The sequence below is a fragment of the Ceratotherium simum genome, chromosome 6, assembly GCF_057802395.1.
Source record: "Ceratotherium simum simum isolate JZ-2026a chromosome 6, ASM5780239v1, whole genome shotgun sequence".
Taxonomy (NCBI): domain Eukaryota; kingdom Metazoa; phylum Chordata; class Mammalia; order Perissodactyla; family Rhinocerotidae; genus Ceratotherium; species Ceratotherium simum.
This window is the reverse complement of record NC_141905.1, coordinates 69,062,101-69,083,928: the sequence shown is the minus strand read 5'-3', so window position 1 is coordinate 69,083,928 and position 21,828 is coordinate 69,062,101. Positions and strand designations below refer to the sequence as shown.

The following is a 21,828-nucleotide window of genomic DNA, read 5'->3' as shown; positions in this document are numbered from 1 at the left end:
CCAGAGTAATATTACAGCCAAGGGCTGATGTTAAATCTCTGGTGATGTCCACCTCTAGCCAGTCTCTTCAGGACTGTGACACCTCTGAGGAAGGACATTTCCTCCATTTTATGTCTGTCAACATTCACCTGTCTCTGTAGAAGTGGGATCATAGGAGATTTTTTTTTCTTTAGTTTTTCTTTTTCTTTATACTTTTCCCCAAGGCCTTCACAGTAAAAATGTTCTAGAAATGTTTCTACCTCAGAAAACTCAGGAACTGGAAATTCTTCACCAAGCCTTTTGATATAATAGCAGTTTCTCAATCTTCAGACCTTAAACCACCCTCATGCAGTTATTCAATACCTTCTGTCGTCTTCTAGAACCTGCAGCAAGCTGGTTGAACCTTCCTGTTCTGTCTGCTGTTTTCTGACTGGATTTGACCTAGGGTGACTGAGAAGAGGCACTGCCTTATCTTTTTAGTTTCTCACTAGAGAAAGAGACCGTACCACACAGTGTCCTAATTCTCCATTCCCCAGCCCCAGAACTTTGTCAAGTGTATCAGTGATTTGTATCCCTAATTTACCTAATAACCTCAGAATCAGAGAAAATAACATATAAAGCTAATTTCTCCTTTTCATTAGTAAAAAAACCCATCCCCATTGTGGAAAACCTGGAAAATGCAGAGAAAGTAGAGAGAAGAAAAAAATCACCTGTAATCCTGTTACCCAGAGATAATCACTATTAATATTGAGTGCATATATAATTTTGTAGTTTGGTTTTTTAATGTATTAGTATATTCTGGACATATATAAGCATAATTTAAAGTGAATATTAAATATCCCATCATATGGTTATACCAACATTTACTTAACCATTCCCCTAAGGATGACTTCTGGGTTATTTCCAGTTTTCTTATGATTTTGTTATGATGCTGCCATCAAAATCTTGGTGCATCAAAATCTGTGTCTTAGTTTCTGGTGATTTTCTTCTTCCTATTTCTGGTTGGGTTTTAGGGGTGGTATTCAGCTTAAAGGATCTGTATGTGGTAGGGCTTTTGACCTTCTTGCCATTTACCTGCCGGAAAGGTTGTTCAGTGGTATATGAATATGCTCATCTTGCCACACCCTCGCCAGCCCCAGGTACGTACTATCATTTTTTAAAAAGTGCTAGTCTGATAGGTAAAAAATGTTGCCTCATTGCTTTACTTTGAGAAACCATTATTTAAAAATAGAGGCAGTACTTTTTACACCAGGGTCTTTTTTTGTAGTCTGAGCCTCACGAGAGAGCAAGCATCAGGCAGCTGGAAGCTCTGGGACCAGAGCTGTGTGCTCTGCTGGCCCCTCTGCTTTCTCAGACATACAGTGACCTCACCAAACGCCCTGCCTCTGGCTGTTGGCGGGTCCCTCACCCAGCCGCACCACAGCCGACCCATGGGTGGGCCCAGGCTCGGGTTTCATTCATGGGCCAAAGCTCCACTGACTCACTGCTTTTGTTCCTCTGCCGGAAGCTCCGCCTCCGTGGGCTCCTTGACTCTTACAGGGAGGGCCTCATTTGGCCTCCCTCGGCTGGGTCTCAGTTTGTTCCTTTAGATCATTTGCCTCAGAAGAGACAGTGCTTGGCTCCTTCCCCTTTATTTGGGAGCACCAGAGGTTTTTTTGCTGCAAGCTCAGGCCTGGCAGGTCACCACCAGTCGGACCATTTCAACTCTTTGTTTCGAGGGCATTTCTGGTGTTTTCTGACTAATAACTCTTCCATTCCCTTCTCGGGACAGTCATGTGGAGGCAAAAGAAAGGGTTCTGGTGCCATCATTTGGCCGACATGAGCAATTGCAGCTCAGAGGTGTAACCAGGAAGTAAGGTTCCCTGCTTTTCTGAGAGATGCCGCCCAGTCTTTCCATAGCAAGCCAAAGCTCATCCCTCCTCCTACCAGCTACCCCTTAAAAATCTCAAGTCAAGCAGGTGACAGGGACTTTATTTTTTTTTTCAGGGCTGTTCAATCTCCGAGGGTCAGATGTGGAGCACAATCCGGTATTTTTCTCCTATGCAATCATAGGACTAGAGACGATCATGTGAGTGTTTGCCCCACACCTGAAAGTCCTTGCCCACAGCTCCTCGGGGCCCTGGGCTCCCCTTTCTGGTCCCAGCCCACCAGTCATGCCTGACTGATGCGCTGCTTTTTCTTGCTCTGTCCTTTTACTGCCTTTTTTCCTTCCCCTTCTTGTCTTCCTTAACAGTAGATATTTATTTATTTCCTGTCTCTCTTTTAATCCCCCCAATGATTTGAAATCTGTGAAAGTCTCTATGGTACTATAAGATAAAAAAATAAGTAGGCGAGGACATCAGAACAGAGAGAGTGAGATTAGTTCACAAAATTCCTGCTGCAGAGTCTTGTTTAGCCCACACATTTGATTCCAGGAGTTTTCTAACAGCCAGAGGGGTGTATAGGTTCAGTTATTCAGTCCTGGATCCACAGTGCACATAAACCCAGTCAATTCAAAGACTCGGAAATGACGCAGGAAAACCTTGAGTCGTGCCTTATTGAATTGTCAGTTTATCTTTTAAAGCATTGCTTGGGGCCTTCCTGCCATTGCTCTTCTATTTGGATGGCTTTCTGCATTCAGACAGCACGTTTACTGAGTGGCTGTTCTGTGCTAGGGTCTCTAATGGGTGTTGGGGTGAGTGAGACAGACAGGGTCCCAGGTTAGAGTTGGGGAGATGAGCGTCTCCTCGGGGGATTCAGGCACATAAGTGGGCACTGACTTGTCAGTGGGATGGGTACTGGTGGTATAGGAGGGGCCTACCTAGACTTGAGGGTCAGAGGAGACTCTCAGGGAAGGTAATATGGAAGCAGAGATTAAGGGTACGTGTGAGTTAGCCAGGTGAAGGAGGGACGAGGAGGAGGGGGAATGGTGATCTAAGCATTTTCAGAGGCTCTGGGCAGGAGAGAGCACAGTGCGTGTGGAGAACTCGGAGTGGTTCAGCGTGGTCGGGACATGGAGTCTGAGGCCAGAGTGTGAGCTGGGGCTGTGTAAAGGAAGGCCTTGTGAGCTGAGTTCAGGAGCTTGGGCTTATCCTGAGGACCCTGGGGAGCTATTGAATGAATTTTTCCAGGGACCTATATGATCAGATGTATAAGTCATAAAGAATAAAATGGTTGTGAAAAAAAGGATGGGTAGGGAAGACTGGAGGCAGGGAGACCCGTTAGGAGGTTGTGGCATTAATCCAGGTGAAAGATGGTAGTGGCCTGAACCTGGGCGGTGACTGGGCAAGGCTATAGCTAAAGCTAGAGAGATTTGAGGGAGATTTAGGCTGTGGGTCCAAAGATCTTAATGAAAGAGGGAAGCAGGGGCATCAAGAAGGACAGCGCCCAGGTTCTGGCTTGGGGAATTGGGTGATGGTGGTCACATACACAGGGACAGGGAACGCAGTTTGGAGAAGAGGATTTGGTCAGGGAATGGGAAAGAAGGAAAAGCTGCTTGGTTTTGATTGCCAGAAGATGGAGCCTGTTGTGTATGTGTGGGTCTGTGTTCTCATCCCCCCACTCACATGCCTGCCTTTTTCTGTCACCTCACTTCTGGCCCCTCTGCAGGCTCTTCATTGACGGTGACCGCATAGACGCCCCCAGTGTGAAGGGGCACTTGCTTCTTGACTTGGGCCTGGAAGCTGAATACAGAATCCAAGTGCTTCCCTACAAGTCCATCCTGAGTGAACTCAAGGGCCTGTGCGCTGACCTCTCTCCGAGGGAGAAGGTGTGGGTCAGCGACAAGGCCAGCTATGCTGTGAGCGAGGCCATCCCCAAGGTTGGTAGTCCCTCTGAGGCCCATCTAAACCCTGCCATACTCCAGCTGCCAGGCCCTTCCCAGCTCTGGCATTGTGAAGCTTTGTCTTTGAAGCAGAGGTTGTTCAGGCAGATCTCCAGGACTGGCTGTTATATCAGAGGTGTTGTCTCCCTGGATGAGCCCTTTGGGCTGGAGCCATATTAAAAGTCTGAGGGCCCCTGAGAACCCATTGAGTCTTGTGTTTTCCAAAATGTGGCATGAGAGATGATTTTAGGTGATACACAATAATACTTAGGTTTATTTAAATATATCTATTTTAAAAGCATTTTAGTGTATACTAGAAAAAAATATAACTAGCATATGAGACCACATATTATAAAAATTATTTCTTAAGTCAAAGTTGGATTTAATACACTACGTTTATTTAAAGATAGTCTAAAGAAAGTGTTAAGCAAATATGGGTCCAGGGGGTAGGCAGCTAGGGTAGGAGCTGTGCAGGTGGCATGGGTGTATCGGAAGTCTGGGAAACACTGCTCCACACTCCCCTCCCTCACCGCATTTTATGGCTAAGGAGACCTGAAGGCCCAGGGAGGCTTCGGGAGTTGGGGATTTGTCAAAGGTTAAATGGTAGTGATAGCCCAGCCCTCGCCTGAGCCCCTGCTGAGTGGTGCTAGCAGCTGACACCTGTCCCCTTATATTAACTAGGGTTTGGGGCAGGACTGGAATCCAAGCCACCTTAGATATAACTTTTTTGACTGTCCTGCCCTGGGCCTCTGGCTGCCAAGTGCCCTTTGGCAAGGCCAACGATGTCTTCTCTTCTCCCCTAAGCAGTGGGCTATCCTGGGAGGAGCCCTGGCCTGGCCCTCTAGACCTGGCTTGCCATTGCACCCCTGTCACTGTCACACTGTGTGCCACTCAGTTACTCAGACCTTTACTTCCTTGACCTAAGTGGGGATCGTGCCTTCTTCGTTTCGTGAGGGGTATGTATGTGAGAGAGAGAATAGGGAGGGTGGAGAGAGCCCTTGGAGAAGCCCTTGAAAGCCCTTGGAGAAGCTCTGTGCAAGTGCAAGATGGTGCTAAATCCCCCATGCTATACATAGGGCTGGATTCTAGCTTGTTCTCAGCTTGGGAAGGGTCTTCCTCAGCCCTTTAAGATCAGACCATTAATAGTAGCTGACGCATGATTCCTGAGTGAGAAGAGGGAAGGAGCAGGAGCCCTCCCTCATCGGTCATGTGCATCCTCAGACGGGGAAAAAAGCCTCCTTTGTGCAGCAAGAAAGGGGTTATGTCGGTCAAGCTTTGATCCGTTAGTGAACTCTGACCACGGCCATGGAGGCTTGAAAAGCAGTATCTTGCTGATGGCTGGCAGCCAGCAGTCTCAAAGAGCTAAGCGGGTGCGGGATAGAAGAGAAATACCTTGTTTGATGTACTTTATCTTTTTGGATGAGCTCAAACCCTTTTTGTCATGCTCAGAGTTATCAACAAAAGGGGCAGATCTTCAGGCCCCAGGGGATGGCTGGGTGGGTCCTGAGTGGGAGCTCTTCAAATGATTAGTCCTAAGTGTGGTCCTAAGCTGGGTGAAGAGGTGATTGCCTTGGTCTTGGGTGAGTGGAGCCAGGCTTGATTTCCCATATTACTGCCCTTTGCCCCAGGATCATCGCTGCTGTATGCCTTACACCCCTATCTGCATTGCCAAAGCTGTGAAGAATTCTGCCGAATCAGAAGGCATGAGGCGAGCTCACGTGAGTAAAGCACCTTGTGCAGAAGAGAGGGATGTGTGGTGGTCAGGAGGCTCAGCTCCCTCACCTGCTGTGTGGCATTAAGCCTGGCACAGGTTGGAACCTCTCTGAGCCTTCCAGAGGGAGTTACTGAGAGAATGAAATAAAGTACTCGATGGGCTAGATCTTTACAAAATATAACATGCAACACGAAAAGAGGTATTGATGATGATAGTGTAGATGATGGTGGTGATGTTGATAATAATAATGAAGATGAAGCCTCTTAAAAGGCCCAGATTGTGTTTCAAGGCCAGCAGTGGATCTAGAGAGATTTGGGGCCCAGAGATGGCTTTTGATAGTGGCCTGTCTTTCCTGCTTGTGTAGGACAGGAGTGAACCCTCTGAGGGAGCCGCGTGTGCTCCATGGCGGGCCCCTCCCTGACTGTGCTTGAACTGCTGAACAGCAGAGGAGCCCTTTCACTGTTAGTGGGAATTGCTGCAGACTTGTTCGCTGATTGCTGATAGTTTATGGCCCTGTAGGAGCAGCCCTTTCGGTATCACACTAGGGCTGGGCTCTGAATCTGCCCATCTGATTTTCAGTAATAACTTAGGAAATGTCTCCATTGTTTGCACAGATTAAAGATGCCATTGCCCTCTGTGAACTCTTTAACTGGCTGGAGAAAGAGGTTGGTTCTTAGTCGTTGTTTAACACATGGATATAGATTATTCAGAAATTATCTACATGTGATTCTAACCGTGGCATCCTCTATGCTCTGATGACCATGAGGTCTAAGATCTTGATCTAATTTTAGTATTTTCTATTTAATAGTTTGTGGAAATTTGGTATGTATGTGTTTAAAAATTTTTTAATTTAGAAAATAGTAACATGGATGAAGAAAGAAATTCCTTAACAGAGTAGATCCTTTTTGGGTTAAAGAATTGTCTTGTAACTAAATGTAATGTCAGTATAAGGAAAAATGATTCTCATGATATTATAGGCAAGCTGATTGTATTAAGAGAAAAAGATCTTTGTGTACATTCTGAACTTCAATTTAAGCCATAAAACTTTTTATGTTAAATTGACTCTTGGTCATCAGTTTCTTGCCCTTTCATTTCTTGTAGTTGCAGGAGGGTGATTTCTTTGTGCTGTTATTAAACAATATCATATTCCCTTTAAATATTATATAAACAACTCTTTAAAAGTAGCTTAAATTGGAAAAAGAAAATATCACTCTTATTCCCATCAGTGTAACGATGTTTTTCCCTCTGGCTATTGTTCACCTGCTTAAATCATTTTTTCAATGATTTTTTTCATTTTTACATGTCTTTCAGTGTACAGATATGATTTTGTATTTTGTCTATTTTATTCACTTGGTGTCATAGTGTGAGCATTTCCATGTGCTTTGAGGCCTTAAAAAAAAGATCCAAATGGAGACTGTGTTTAGTGGCTAGACTGATTTATTTACCGCTTTCTCCTATTTTCAAATGTTTAGATTGTTTTTAATTTTTTTGCACTTATCAATAACTGTAATATTTTTGCATTTATCTTTTTTTTTTTTTTTTTTTTTGTGAGGAGATCAGCCCTGTGCTAACATCCGCCAATCCTCCTCTTTTTTTGCCGAGGAAGACGGCCCTGGGCTAACATCCATGCCCATCTTCCTCCACTTTATATGGGACGCCGCCACAGCATGGCTTGCCAAAGCAGTGCGTTGGTGCGCGCCCGGGATCCGAACCAGCGAACCCCGGGCTGCCGCAGCGGAGCACGCGCACCCAACCGCTTGCGCCACCGGGCTGGCCCCCGCATTTATCTTTTTTATTCATTTAGGGTGACTTTCTTAGGATGATATCCTAGGAGGGCATGCTTTTGAATTTTTAAGCTTTGATGTATTAAGTTTTGGGAGGTTTCAGGATATAATACTTAGGCAAGATAGTTGAGTGAAAAATTAAACGGATAGAAACCCTTCTACTTTAGATAACTTGGGTAAGAGTCTTTGGAAATTCCCTACTTGTTAAAGATGAGACGTAAGCTGTGTCCTGTAGAGGGACAGTTGGGATATGGGAATTGAGGAAAAAGTTAGCTTTTAATGCACCTCCTTTAACATGTAGGACACACATGAATTTATCCCACCAGATGATTTATAAGCAACTTCCTTATAGGTGCCCAAAGGTGGTGTGACGGAGATCTCAGCTGCTGACAAAGCTGAGGAATTCCGCAGGTAAAGTTCCATCTGGGGGCCCCATGAACCTTGTACTCATTTCCTTGGTGAGTTAAATGAGGCGGGAGGGCCCTGACTCTCAGCACAAGAAAAACGTTTACGCCACTCTGCTCTGTGTGTCTTCTGTTCCAGGCAACAGGCTGACTTTGTGGACCTGAGCTTCCCAACGATTTCCAGTACGGGAGCCAACGGCGCCATCATTCACTACGCGTAAGGCATGCGGAGGAGCACGCTGCCTGGCTTTGCTGCTGCTTCTGCACAGGAGCCTGAGCAGGGGAGAGACATTATTTTACCAGAGGCCCCAGCAGCACCTCCGTGTGTCTGTTGAGATTGTTCTTATATGGGCAGTGGGACCTTTGAGGTCTTATTTTCTCTAAATCCTCAAGCCTCTGCCTTTTGGGAGCCTCCTCTTAGGCTCAGATGTATGGCGTTAACACTCTCCATGATGTAGTCAAGCAGGTTGTCTCTCTTCCTTCTGAGGTTGCAGTATCTGCATTCATAGCCCTTGAATCTCGATGAGTAGAATTTTTTTTTTTTTTTGTGAGGAAGATCAGCGCTGAGCTAACATCCATGCTAATCCTCCTCTTTTTGCTGAGGAAGACTGGCTCTGAGCTAACATCTATTGCCAATTCTCCTCCTTTTTTCCCCCCCCAAAGCCCCAGTACATAGTTATATGTCATAGTTGCACATCCTTCTACTTGCTGTATGTGGGACGCGGCCTCAGCATGGCCGGACAAGCGGTGCGTCGGTGCGCGCCCGGGATCCGAACCCTGGGCTGCCAGTAGCGGAGTGTGCGCACTTAACCGCTAAGCCACGGGGCCGGCCCCGAGTAGAATTTTTTAATGATTTTCTTTCCTGCTAATGGCAGCCTTCTTGATGCACTAGTCCAAACATCTTGTGAGGTCCATCACCTCCATACCAGAAAAACTTATCACTAGGTTGTGGAGCACCCTGTTATGGTTAGGGAGATAATCGGCACCCTCTCTTCCCTCCCCATAGGCTTGAAGCTTGGCACCTTAGCCTATGGGGATTTTCACCAGATGACCTATAAGAGCCCATGAACCCACAGAGCCGAGTGTCCCTGCACTGTGAGACAAGAAGGGCACTGATAAGTTTAGGACTGATAGATCCGCCTATGCAGATGGTGGGAAATGGAGCTAGGCTTGGCCATTGGGCTTCAGGTTCAGCTTCGCTCAGCTCAAATGGTTTTGCCTTGTGTTGGGCATTTTGAGTTCTTTGCTCCCATTTGTGATGTGCACAGTGAAAGAACATGTGGTCTATCTCACTGTGCTGTACTTGGACACAGATTTTTTTCCTCCCCTTTTTAATAATTGCTTTTAGAGTTTTTAGTCTTGGGGCAGATTTTGAAACTGTGTGTGGGAGACAGTCACAGATGTCACTGTACAGTTCTCTTACATTAATGCTTCTGTTCCAACATTAAATATCAAAAGGACTTCAGTTTTTGTCTTATGTTTAACTCAGGTGGTGAATTTCCTGGCTGGATACTGTTCTAGAATTTTGCCTATAATTAACACTTTAAACAATTTCAGACCAAGGAGGGAGAAATTTGCTTCTCCTTTGGTCTTTCTTCACTGTGGCTCTTGGAAGCCTGTTGAGAGGCAGGGCACTGGAGCTGGGCCCATGTCCAGTTGTCTTTTTCAGTCATTTGGCTCGAGTGCACACTGGCTGCTCTTATTGCTGAAGAGGGGGTGGTGCCTGGAAAGGAAGGACAACCTCTCTCAGCTGCAGGAAAGAGACTTGGAATGCTCTCATCCCTTTTAACATTTTGCAGCACAGTGATAACGTCTGGAAAAGGCATGGGGAGATCAGATCACTTTATAAAAATGCCTCATGTTCATTTGAAGAAAGTGCTCCAGCATAAGAGCATCACGATTCACTCCTTTTCCCAGCAGAAATTCCTTTAGTTTTCTCCCAGATTGGGACATTCACCTCCTGCCTGTCTGGTGGTCTGGGAAGCGAGTGGGGAGGCACCTGATGGGGTCAGGACTGAGGGAGGGTTTTGGAGGCTGAGGCAGGGGCCTGGGAGCCCCCTTCAAAAGACAGGTGACTTTAGGCTGCTCTCTTCCCAGTTCCCAGGGCTCTACCTTGGTCCTGTTGCTTCTATTGATTATTATTTTTGTAGCTTTTACAATGATCTCATGAGCACCTGTTTTGTTCCAGACACAAATGGAGGTAGATATAAAGAAATACGGTATTCTTCCTTCTCTTGAGCTCTTTATCTAGTTGGGGAGATAGGTTGACTGGGTCTTTGAATAGAAGGTTAATATTAGTTGAAATAATTAACTTATTGGGTAACTTTATTTTGATATTATTTCAGACTTACATAAGTTGTTAAGAACAGTACAAAAACTCTTGTATGCTCTCCTTCTGGATTCAGCAAGTGTTTACATATGTGGAATAATTAATTTTTAATTACTTTCTTAGGCCGGTCCCTGAGACGGATAGGACCTTGTCACTAGATGAGGTGTACCTCATTGACTCGGGTGCTCAATACAGGTAAGTGACCCGGGGCTGCCGTAGAACTTGATGCCGTTGAGTCAAGACAGTTGAGTAGCTGGACCAGCCAGGCTCCAGCCGAGAGTGCTCAGCTGGTGATCTCGTTCTGTGCCAGCTGCTGATGGGATCATTCCCGTGTCTTGTCCTTTTTTTCACCCCTAGTTGAAATAGCCCAGTTGTGACTCTGTTCCCACAAAAGACTCTTTGATGGAAATATTTAGACCTTGGCCAGAAGTTATTAAATACCAAATAAATAACTGAAAGTAAGCTTTTAAAATCATTGGAAAGTCTTCTGTCTCAGCCCATAAACTGCCTGCTCATTCCCTGGACTTGTAGTGGCCCCAGGGCCATGTGATGTGAGGGCTTAATTTTGAATAAATGAATGCCCCTGAATATCCGAATTTCCTTCTTCATGTCTTGCTGCTTTCATAGTCATCCTCTAGAATAGTTTCTCAGAGAAGAACCTGAAGTTTGGTTGGGTCTTGATGTGGAACCCATGAAGAGGAGCTGAAATAGGTGTTTTCTGCATTAAGAGCATGAGCAAGGCCTTTTAATGCTCCATTCCACACTGTAGTTGGGACTGTGGCTGATGGAGAACCTAATTATTAAATGAGCTCAGCAGATACCTGGAAACCACAGCCTAGCTGTGGGTGTTAATAATAGTAGCCTAGAGCTAAGGGTATTGGGATTGCTTGGGGCATAGTGTTACTTCTAAATTTTATCAGGATTTTGAAAGTTATCTTTTCTGTATTAGGGGTGTGGATTAGGGTGTTCTAAGAGATGTGCTTGGGTATTTTTAGGGTCCAGTAAACCCCTTGCCATCTTGACAGGAGAAATTGGAGTTTAGCCCTCGTTTGCTAGAAACAGGCTCCTATTTCCTTTGGCCTCCTCCCTGTCGTTCTTAACCCCAGTGATGGTGTCTCCCATGAAACAGTCCTCACATGGTAGACCAAGAGTGTGTGTGTCAGGGCCTGACTGAGTTCACTCCTACTACATCGGGCCGTCCTTGCATTCATTCTTTGTCTCATTTTATTTTTTGTAACAACTTCATTGATTTGCCTATTCTGAACATTTCATATGAATAGAATTATATGATTATATTATATTCTGGACATTTCATATAAATGGAATTATATGGCTTTCTGTATCTGGCTTCTATCACTTAGCATAATGTCTTCAAGGTTCATCCTTGTTGTAGCGTGTATCAGTGCTTCATTTCTTTTTATTGCTGAATAATATTCTATTGTATGGATAAAACCACATTTTGTTTATCCATTCATCAGTTGATAGACATTTAGGTTGTTTCTACCTTTTCAGTATTATGAATAATGCTGCTATGAACATTCATGTACATTTTTTTATGTGGACGTGTGTTTTCAGTTCTCTTGGGTATTTACCTAGGAGTGGAATTGCTGGGTCATATGGTAACTCTATGTTTAACTTTTTAAGGAACTGCAAACTGTTTTCCAAAGTGGCTGCACTATTTTACACGTCTGCCAGCAGTGTATGAGGGTTCTAATTTCTCCACATTCTTGTCTGTCTCATATTTGAGCAAAAGCTTACTTTGACTGAAAACTAATTTGTCCTTTCTTTTGGACAGGGATGGAACCACAGATGTGACCCGGACCATGCATTTTGGGACCCCTACGGCCTACGAGAAAGTAAGGTGGAGCAGAAAACTCGAGAGGCCCTCTCTGCTTTCTTAAGAAGAGCGTTGCTTTTTTAAAAGGGATTGTATAAATAAGTAAAAATTATATATGGTATGGTAAAATAGCTCATTACTGTGGAGTCAGGCTTATCTGCTTTATGACGTCCATGTAATTAATTACTGGAGAAAGTTTAAAAGCATTCTGTCTGCTAAGGTCAGAGCAGCTCAAATTCAAGTTTAAACAGCTTTGGCCTTCTCTTGAGTCAGGAAATCTCTTTGGGGGTGGGAGTGGGGTAGTGAAATATATGCTTTTTACAAACAATGTCTAGATTTGATTCTGAAAGCCACCTCCCTTCTTTTTTCAAGGTCACTGTTCCTATGTATAGGCTCAACTCTCTAGGAACCCTCTGAAATGACATACACTGCTCAGTTTCTGGTCTTTCTGTCATGGAAAGGAGGAAGCAGCTGTGAGGTAGAGAGATGTGTGCCAGGAGTTGAGGCTGAGCTTTAGATCTTCTCCACCGTTTACTGGCTCCGTGACCTTGAACGAAGCCCGTAGACTATCCCTAAAAATGGGGATAAAAGTACCTGCCTCCAAGGCTGATTGTGAAGGCTCCATGAGCCAGCAAATTCCCTGATCATAGTCACTGCCCAGCGAATGTTGGTTGAGTCTCTGAGTGAATCTGTTTTGCCAGGGAGCTCCTTCAGGAAGGTTATCCAAGGAAGAGAGTTTTATGCAGTGTAGCGGGGTGGATTTCATAGTTTTGGTCTCTTGCCTTGTCCATTTGTAGGCACCAGCACCTTAGAAGAGTTTGACCTTGGGTTCAGATACCTTCGGTGTGACTCTTGTGCTGTGGAAAGAGCCCCAGACTAGAGTGAAGAGAGTGGAGTTTAGTCCTGACTCTGCACCTTACTGGCAAGCCACTGACCTTCCAAACAGCACTTTTCTTGTCCAGGCAGTATGGATAACCTCTGAGTATGCATGGTGGTAAGGAACACAGATGTTGGAGCAGGACCACCTGGCTCTGAGGCCAGATGCCGCCACTTAAGAACTGTGCGACCTGGTGTGCTACTTCATTTCCCTGTAAAGTGAGGATGACAGCAGTGCCTCTGTCCTGAAGTGTGGGGTCAAGTGCACAGGGATTAGCGTTGTGCCGGGCACAGGGGAGTGGCTCAGTGAATGCTAGCTAGTGTCGTCAGTACTTCTTAGTACTCTCCCAGTCTTTCCAGGGCACAGATGACATTGAGTAGGTCAGAATGTTCATTACAAGGGAAAGACTTGTGGGGTCATCTCTCTGATAGTTCTCTTTTCCTAAATTTAATTTCAAAATTTTCTGGAAAATTGATCCCAAGGCCAAGTTTTTTTTCCACCACATTTTTTCCTTTTTTTAAAAAATTTTTAAAAATAATTTTATTTATTTATTTATTTTTTTTCCCCAAAGCCCCAGTGGATAGTTGTATGTCATAGCTGCACATCCTTCTGGTTGCTGTATGTGGGACGCGGCCTCAGCATGGCTGGAGAAGCGGTGCGTCGGTGCGCGCCCGGGATCGGAACCCAGGCCACCAATAGCGGAGCGCGCGCACTTAACCGCTAAGCCACGGGGCCGGCCTACATTTTTTCCTTTTTACTCTGATTTTCTCTGTGGCGTTGCTAAAAAACCTTCAGAGGCAAGGTTTTCTGAACTACCAGAAAACTACAAGTTGAGAGCGTCTGTGCCCGTTCTGCAACATGCCCCCTGGGTTTTCTTTGGCAGGAATGCTTCACATATGTCCTCAAGGGCCACATAGCTGTGAGCGCAGCCATTTTCCCAACTGGAACCAAAGGTAGGTGGTTCCTTCTGTCATATGGCAGGTTTTTTCTTGTTCAGGCATCAAACGTGTCTAAGTCTGAGTGGAAGAACATGTCCTCGCCTCGCTGTCTCAGCCTCCAGCCCACTTCAGGCCCAGCCAGGGCAAGTGAGGGTGCCACACCGAGTGAGCCTCCTGGACCCTCTGACGGAGCTGAGAGCCTCCCAGGGAGCCAGGCTTAGCATGGGGCCCTGTGTCAGCTGTATGCCTCTCTCCTGACCACTTATGGTGTTGGATAACTCATGTGGTTGGCTCCCAGGAAAGGGCAGCAGGGCATGAAGGCCTCAGGGCCTAAATGGAAGTTGGTGCAGCCTTCTGTCTGCCCTTCAATGCTGAGCCAGTGTCTCCTTTCAGGACCCTTGTTGGGATTTATTTTACTGGGAGCCTGATTTCAGATATGTACCTCTTTGTTTGGGGACTGGTGGGTGGGGTATCGGACGGGGAGTTGACAAGACCTGCACCTTGAATCTGCTTAGATTGGGCCTGCACTCATCTCCCTGGGCATCAGTTTCCTCATCTCTTATGCCTGTCTGCCTGCTTACAGTCTAGTTAGAATCTCACCTTTGTAATTCTGAAACCGTGGCGTCCCACAGCTGGGAAGGGAATGTCTATGTCATCTAACGCAGCCTTTACCTGCTGCAGGTGACCATCCCCTCACTGGCATCCTGGACAAATGATCCTCCAGCTTCAGACTGAGCTCTGAGCTGCCCTCCTCAGGAGCTCTGATTGTTAGAAAGTTCTTCCTTGTGCCGGGCTGAAATCTGAACCCTCCAGTAACTTTTACCCACTGGTTTCTGTTTCACCTTCTGGAGCCAAACATAACAAATCTAATCTCTAAAGTGCTTTGCAAATTGAAAAGTACTATACAAATATCAAGTGGTTCTTTGTGTGTCTTTCAGGCCACCTTCTCGACTCCTTCGCCCGCTCAGCTTTGTGGGATTCAGGCCTGGATTACCTGCATGGAACGGGACATGGTGTTGGGTCTTTTCTGAACGTTCACGAGGGTCCTTGCGGCATCAGTTATAAAACGTTCTCTGATGAGCCCTTGGAGGCAGGCATGATTGTCACTGATGGTCGGTGTCCCTCACATAGAGGGTGTGCATAGATCCTCCTGCCTTTTTGAAAGCTCTTTGTTGTTTCTTATATTGTAATTATTTTAAAGTAAATTGGAAATAATTTTCCCCTCCTGTCACCTTGAATTAAACAACAACAATAGCCTTTTATAATTATAAATGTGATACATGTAGAAAAAGTGAGACTGAAAATGAAAATCATTTGTAATCCAGCCACCCAGGGGAAACATGACTTAATATTTTGATATGTTAGCTTTTGGTCTTTCATATATGTATATATCTTTTTCTTATCATTGAGATCATACTGGACATATTGTCTATATTCTACTTTCTTACTTAATGTATTGCCCTTTGCTATGCCATTACCAAGTCCTCGTGAATATATTTTAATGCCTGCATCATCATGTCTTAGGGATAAGCACCGTGATTATTTGGCGGGTACCCTGTTAGTGGACTCCCTACCCTGCAGCCAGTTTTCGGGAACTTCAGAGCCTTTCTCTCTGTATCTCAAGGGCCTGTTAAAAGTGGCCACGTGGGAGGAGGAGGCATCTCTAGGCTCTTGCATGCGGATTGAGTGGGCTCTTCCCCTGGGGGGTTGGGGGGGCGCGGCTGTCATCCCAGGTTTGAAAGCTTCTCTGTGCAAACATCCTCATTATGGGTCGCTTCTCATTTTGGGGTTTGGTTTGTTTTAGAGCCAGGGTATTATGAAGACGGGGCTTTTGGAATTCGCATTGAGAATGTTGTCCTGGTGGTTCCCGTGAAGACCAAGGTGAGTAATTATGTATTTATTTATTTTTAAAATTTCCTTATTCCTTAGTGGGGAAAGATGAAGATTTTTGTGTTTGGAGCCAAGAGTGTGCCATTCTGGGGCCAAAATGGAGCCTCCTTCCCCTGATATCAGGGACTTTCCTGGAATTTACTCTCCTTTGTAAAGCCAGAAAGAAAATCCTTAATGAACTTGGACCCAGAACTGGAACTCATGGAGCCCTGACAGGCCCCTGGTTGATATGATCCGGGGCTCTGAGTTTACTAGAGGCAGCTTCTTGTCACGAAGCCTCCTGTGTTCCGGGGGTTGGGGAGTGTGCTTGTTTAAGGGTTCCTCGGAGACCCTGAATCAGAATCTCCAGGGCCGGGGCCTGGAAACTGTATTTTCAATAAACACCCAGGTGATTTTTGTCAGGTAAAGCTGAGGAACCCTGAGTTAGCCCATGGGTCAGGCCCCACAGGCAGGCAATAAGACAGGTGTGTTGCCCTCTGGAAGACAGATATTTTGCTCTTTCCCTCATCAGTATTACCAAGAGTTTGCAGGGCTTTAGGTGCTAGGCTTTACCTAGAAGCTCTGTTTGCTCCTCCTCCATTGGTGATTATGGAAACTGAACAGTTGGTGCGAAGTGGCTTCCTAAGCCTGCAAGGAGGTTGACTGGAGGGATCTGCTCTCTGCGCCCACATTGAAATCACTGTTCTTGAGAGTGGCCTCTCGCCTCCTTCCCAAAGGCCCTGCCAGGAACAGAGACCCAGCATGCTCTTGTGTGCCCTGGCTGTTCCATATCACATGGAATGGACAAACCTGTTATCTGTCACCTGATGGGCCTGGCTGGGTCAAGGCAGGCCACATGGTTGACTATTAAAGTGATTTTTGGGACTTATACCCCAGCAGAATCTTGAAAACCAAAACCAGAGGTTCCCCTGAGCCCAGACGCCCCCATGCCCTGGCCCTACTTCCTCTCCATCACAGCAGACATTAGCCTTGTGGACCTGCTGCTGGGAGGCCTTCATTTGGGTTTTCTGGTGGCATAGGCTATTGTTTGCACAGCAGAGCAGCTCTTGGAAAGTGGTGTCAGCTGTGTTCATCGTGCCTCCTGTGCCTATTAAAAATGGTGACCAGCTAACCACTTCTTGATTCCTAGTTACACCTGGCTCTGAGAGATGGTCATGTCTGGTGGGAATGACCTCATGGTGGTTCATTGTGGTAAAGAGGAGTAAAAACTTCTGTTTTCTTTCTTTTCCCACAGTATAACTTCAATAACCGGGGAAGCCTGACCTTTGAACCTCTAACTTTAGTTCCAATACAGACCAAAATGATAGATGTGGATTCTCTTACAGACAAAGAGGTAATGAGAGGGAGTCTTCCAGGGAGGGAGAAGTGTGGAGGGTGGAGAGCTACCCTATATTCTCTACTCCATTCTCACTTTTTAAGTTAGAGGTCTGAGTCTGAATATCCTAGGTCCTTACAAAAAGCCAGAGGGGTGGTGGGGCCTGTTAGCCATTGCACATGCCAGATTGTTTTCCTCTGTTGCATGAAACATTAAGGAAATGAGAAGCAAAATCTATTATATGCTAGTTTTCAAACAGATAAGGAGAGAGGTGGTCCCTGCTATTCTCATCACTCCGGGGCATGCAACCCTTCACAAAGCAGGAGCACAACGGTGCTCAGCTGTCAAGCTCAGAGGATTACAGGTCTTAAAATCCCTTGAAATTCTTGGGTGGATCCCCAGGCTCATGAGGCCAGGTGAGGTGGCAGGCCTGGGGACCTGGAGTGAGGCTTTGAGGGATCAGGCAGGTGATCAAGGTCAGAGCAGAGACAAGGGTCAAAAACATGGCAGTAACAGCACTGGACAGACAAAACAGTTTCCAAGCTAGGAAGACGGAAAGAGGCCAGAGGGACATAAATTACAGAGCAAGGCAGATGGTCAGAAGTCTCGGCAAAAAGCAAATGAGTGGCAGGAGCCAAAGGCAGGACAAGCATGGCCGTTACTTGAGGAATAAGATGTTTCTGTTACCTGAGGCAGCTGCTGGCTTCATCCTGGGGGCCTTTGAGCGCGTCTTGAGGCAGGAACGTATCCTCAGTGGGGCCTGCTTGGGCCTCGTGCTTGGCGCTAAAGAGAAGTGCCTCTGAGGCCAGAGGAGCCCCCTTCTACAGGACTGTGGAATGGAATTCTCCCAGCTAGAAACCTCTTCCGCCTTACCCAGCTCACAGATGGGTGACGGAGCAAGGTCATCCACTTCTTGCTTAGCTTTCCTCTCTGCCTGGGCACCTCTGCTTGACCATCAGTGCCCTTGGCTCAGCCCAACATCCCCACTCACAGGACCTAAACGGGCCCTGCCAATGCAGGTTTATTCAGCTTGTAGGTGGATGCAGAACAGGAAATTCAGCCTATCAGCAGCACAGTGTCAGGTGTGTCTCTTCAGTGGGAAGAATCCCTCCAGCAGTCCAGGGACTTTTCTCCAACCCCCTTAGGGGATGGCTTAGGTGAAGGGGCGACAAGATACATAAGTGGGCACAGGAGCCACCCTACTTAGAAGCCTTGTGTCCCACTGGAACCAGTATCTCTTGTAATGGCCCTTGGGTACAGCTTCCAGGGTCTTGGCAAGGGGCTTTCCAGTAATCAGTCATTTCACATTCTTAGAAGCCCAAGGTTAAGGCTTCTTACCGAGTAATTCTAGGTCACAGTCCTTCCTGTCCACATAAAGTGTACTATCAGGAGGCATTTCTCCCATATGAAATGTCACTTTATCGAGGGAAATACATGAGGAAGGTTAAGCGAGGCCATTTTTCCTTGAGGGAGAAAGAGTTTTGTTAACCTGTGACTCAGGCCATCCAATGGTATTGGACGTAGACCAGTGGGCTCTGTCTTATCCAGTGGTTCATTACTGTACTTTCCATACCAAAATCACTCAACTATTATTTTGGTCAGTTAGTTTTTATAGGGCAGATAATATCTTCTTACCCTGGGGATCATAAGCATTTTCCACAAATAACAGTAGATGACAGTATTTAATATACCAAGCAGGGTAAATTTATTATCTCTTTCAGTGAAGTGGTCCCTTTCCATATACTACTTAATAAATTTGGGGCTTCATTCTGTCTGAAGGCACAGTAATGCCCCACAACAAGAATCTGTTCACTGGGTTTTTAAAATACCTGGTCATTGCCCTTTACCATCTCCCAGACAGATTCTCTTATCAGTCAGTTCAGGGACTTTTTGGGTTGGGTCAGCATTCCCATCATTTGTCACCAGATGGCAGCAGAGGACTTTGGTGGGACGTGAACATGGGCAGCTGCAGACCGTCAGGGCCTTCGGGATGATTCTCAGGCCCGCTGAGGCTGCTCCCCAACCCAAAAGGGCCTTGGGAGTTGCGCTGTGGCCCCAGGGTTGGCTGCTGCTGTCACCTTCACTATTGAGCCGCTTTGGACAGCAGGTTGCCCTGTGGCCCTGCCTGGCCTTGCTGCTGATCCATAGCAGTTTGCTTCCTTTTGACACTCCTCCCTCCCCCCACGCCCCGCAGGGGCTGGTAGGCTCTTACCAGTGGAGAGGGGAGCCCTGGCTGGGTCAAAGCTGCTTGACGACAGCACACTATCTGTCTGCCCTCTGTGCCCATCTCAACCCCTTAGCTGGGCTTTGGTACCTGGTCCAGACTGTGTGTCAGTCTTGCCAGCCTCGCTGCCGCTTCCTCTCTGGTCAGGCCCACTTCAGAGACAGTGAAGGGAGTGGGTTGTTGTCCTCTTGGTAGAACTCGCTTCCTCCAGCCTTCATCTCTCAGAGCCGGGGGAGAGATTTCACACTTTTACGGCTGCAGGCCTTTCGCCCTCAGGTCCAGTGGATCAGCCCCCACCCAGGCACCAAGTCCTCTCAGACTGACTTCCTTTTTATCTCTGTTTTATCTCCTGGTGTGGTGGCCACATTCAGTTGAGGGTCTGAAGGTCAAGCTTACTCCCTACCCCACTCTGCAGGGCCACGGTCCTTGACCACCAAAGGTTTTGGGTTCGTCTAGACAGCCAAACTCACAAGACCCACGTCCTAGTTTGTTTAGCTTTGTCGAGGGATATCGGGTAGGAAACTCAGTGTGTTGGCAGGACAGCTTCAGGTGTGTCTCTCAGCACGAGTCTTCACAGCAGTCGAGGCCACACGGGTGGGTGCAGCAGTGGAGACCCCCTGCCTGGTCTCTCTTGTAATGGCCTGTGGGTATGCCTTTTCGGGGTCCTGTCAAGGGGATACCTGGTTACAAGTTACTCTGTGCTCAGGGAAGCCCAAAGCCCATGGCTTGCCATCAAGTATTTATGGTTTCCTCACAGTCATTGACAGTCCACATGCCGTAGACTGTTCTGGGAGCATTTTCACCATCAGTGATGTGGCCTGGTCCCATCTGTTTCCAGGGAAATAGAACACAAGGAAGTCACTTGTCCAAGAGCAGGGAGAAGGGTTTTGTGCTCCTCTGCTGTCATCTTGTGCTCTCAGGGCGTGGGCCCCTCGCTGTTGGCCTGTGTAGCCTCTGGTGAAGGTGTGGTGGTGAATACCTGTCTCTCTTTCTCCTCTCTTGCAGTGCGACTGGCTTAACAATTACCACCTCACCTGCAGGGACGTGGTCGGGAAGGAGCTACAGAAGCAGGGCCGCCAGGAAGCTCTCGAGTGGCTCATCAGAGAGACACAGCCCATCTCCAGACAGCGTTAATGCCTCCCTGGGTTTTGTTTTTGTAAAATGCTCTGGGGAGAGGAAGAAACCTGGCAGAGCCCTGACATCTTTCCCCTTTCCTCTCCTTCTTCCTTACCTCCCCTTTTTACTTTTAGACTCTAAGAAGAACTGACAATCTTCTCATCTTTGATATTTTCTTGCAAACACTCGATCTTTTATGATTTTTTTAAAATTGTTGAGAACGAGCTAAGAATAAAATTGCTGCATCAGAAGGAGGGTCCCCACAAAGCTGAGCACTCGGTCAAGGGTGACGCCCCGAGCAGCTGCAGTGAGCTCTCTGGCCAGTGGTGGTGGAACAGTGACGCTCTGTGACGGTCAAGTCCCAGGTGCTAGTACAGCATCCATGATCGCCTTCATGCTCATGGGACTGTATTTATGACCAGTGAATAAAGTGTCGAAACAGCTTTGTCTCAGCGTCTCTTTCCTCATGGCCCTGCCCACCCTGCAGGTCAGGTGTGCTCATCTCCAGGGCTGGTGGCCGCGGGGGCAGACGTTGTCTAGATGGGAGGCCCCCTTTGTGGAGAGATCCCTGCCCTCCCTTCATATTTCCTGGCTTAACTGTAAGCCTTTTTGTTTCTTTTCTCTAGAAAACCTAATGTTTTGGTGAGTATTTTTATCAGTTTTTCTCTGATTTTAAAATGTCATTGGTATACATAAAACAACAAAAAATCATAACGTCGCAAGTGCTGATCTTCCGTGATCCACCCCATAGTATACGTTGCGGATATCCCACCCGTAGCACCACAGTGCTCGCCGTTTCCTTCCTGTAGACAACCTTCTAGAAGCAGCAGGTGCCTGCAATTCGCTGTCCTTGGGCTTTCTCTCCACTTGCGCACGTGAGGCAAGCCCCGATGGTTGGCAGAGTTAACGTCCCTGCGACCTGAGACCATCACGGTTGGGGATAGGAAAACAGACTCCCTGACCCCTTGGCTGGGACGTCTGAGGCGTGGGCTACACTGTCTCCTGGCGATTCCCAGGAGGCTGAGCCCCACTTGCTCACTGTGGTAACTTGTTCAATAACACACCCTCTGTTTTCTTCCTTTCACCTCTGTGTTCACTTCCTTTCTGTGTTCCCTTCTGTGTTCACTTTCCCTTTCTCCCACCAGTGTTTCCTGGGGCCATCTCCCAGTAAACCATTTCCATGCAAATCTTTGTCTTAGGGTCTCCTTCTTTAGGAACCCAACCTAAGACATACCCTCTAGATATAACTACTATTATCTGCTGTCTGTTTTTGCTGATTTCTTTCTTTGTATTTAGTTTTCAATAACATAGAATGAGTATATTTGTGTGTATAAAAGAATATATATGCACACACACATATATCACATGCATAGACACTGGGTCATTCTATACATATTATGCAATTTGCTTTCTTAACTTGAAAATATATCCAAGTTATTTTTCCATATTGGTACATATGGATCTAATTATTTTTGCTGACTGTAGACTATTCCATTGTATGGCTACGTTCCTTTTAAAACTAGTCTCATTAAATCTTAAACCATCTCTTGGATTTGGATGGCTTTGAAAGATGAGTAAATACAAGCATACTTTGGCCATTCACCACAGCATGGCTGGCA

General features: G+C 46.5%; 1 protein-coding gene across 4 annotated transcripts in view; it reads left to right on the top strand.

Annotated features, from left to right (window-relative positions):
• The window catches only part of XPNPEP1 (X-prolyl aminopeptidase 1), a 55,700-nt gene extending 35,049 nt beyond the window's left edge, over positions 1-20,651 (top strand). For all 4 annotated transcript variants that reach the window (XM_014785715.2, XM_014785716.2, XM_087432568.1 and 1 more), the window contains 13 exons: positions 1,966-2,047; positions 3,568-3,778; positions 5,410-5,499; positions 6,110-6,160; positions 7,632-7,690; positions 7,823-7,900; positions 10,136-10,207; positions 11,808-11,868; positions 13,610-13,679; positions 14,603-14,776; positions 15,469-15,545; positions 16,789-16,887; positions 20,099-20,651. In XM_014785715.2, the coding sequence (XP_014641201.1) occupies positions 1,966-2,047; positions 3,568-3,778; positions 5,410-5,499; positions 6,110-6,160; positions 7,632-7,690; positions 7,823-7,900; positions 10,136-10,207; positions 11,808-11,868; positions 13,610-13,679; positions 14,603-14,776; positions 15,469-15,545; positions 16,789-16,887; positions 20,099-20,227 (1,253 nt within the window). In that variant the 3' untranslated portion in view covers positions 20,228-20,651. The remainder of the gene's footprint in view (positions 1-1,965; positions 2,048-3,567; positions 3,779-5,409; positions 5,500-6,109; positions 6,161-7,631; positions 7,691-7,822; positions 7,901-10,135; positions 10,208-11,807; positions 11,869-13,609; positions 13,680-14,602; positions 14,777-15,468; positions 15,546-16,788; positions 16,888-20,098) is intronic.
• Positions 20,652-21,828: the final 1,177 nt, after the last annotated feature.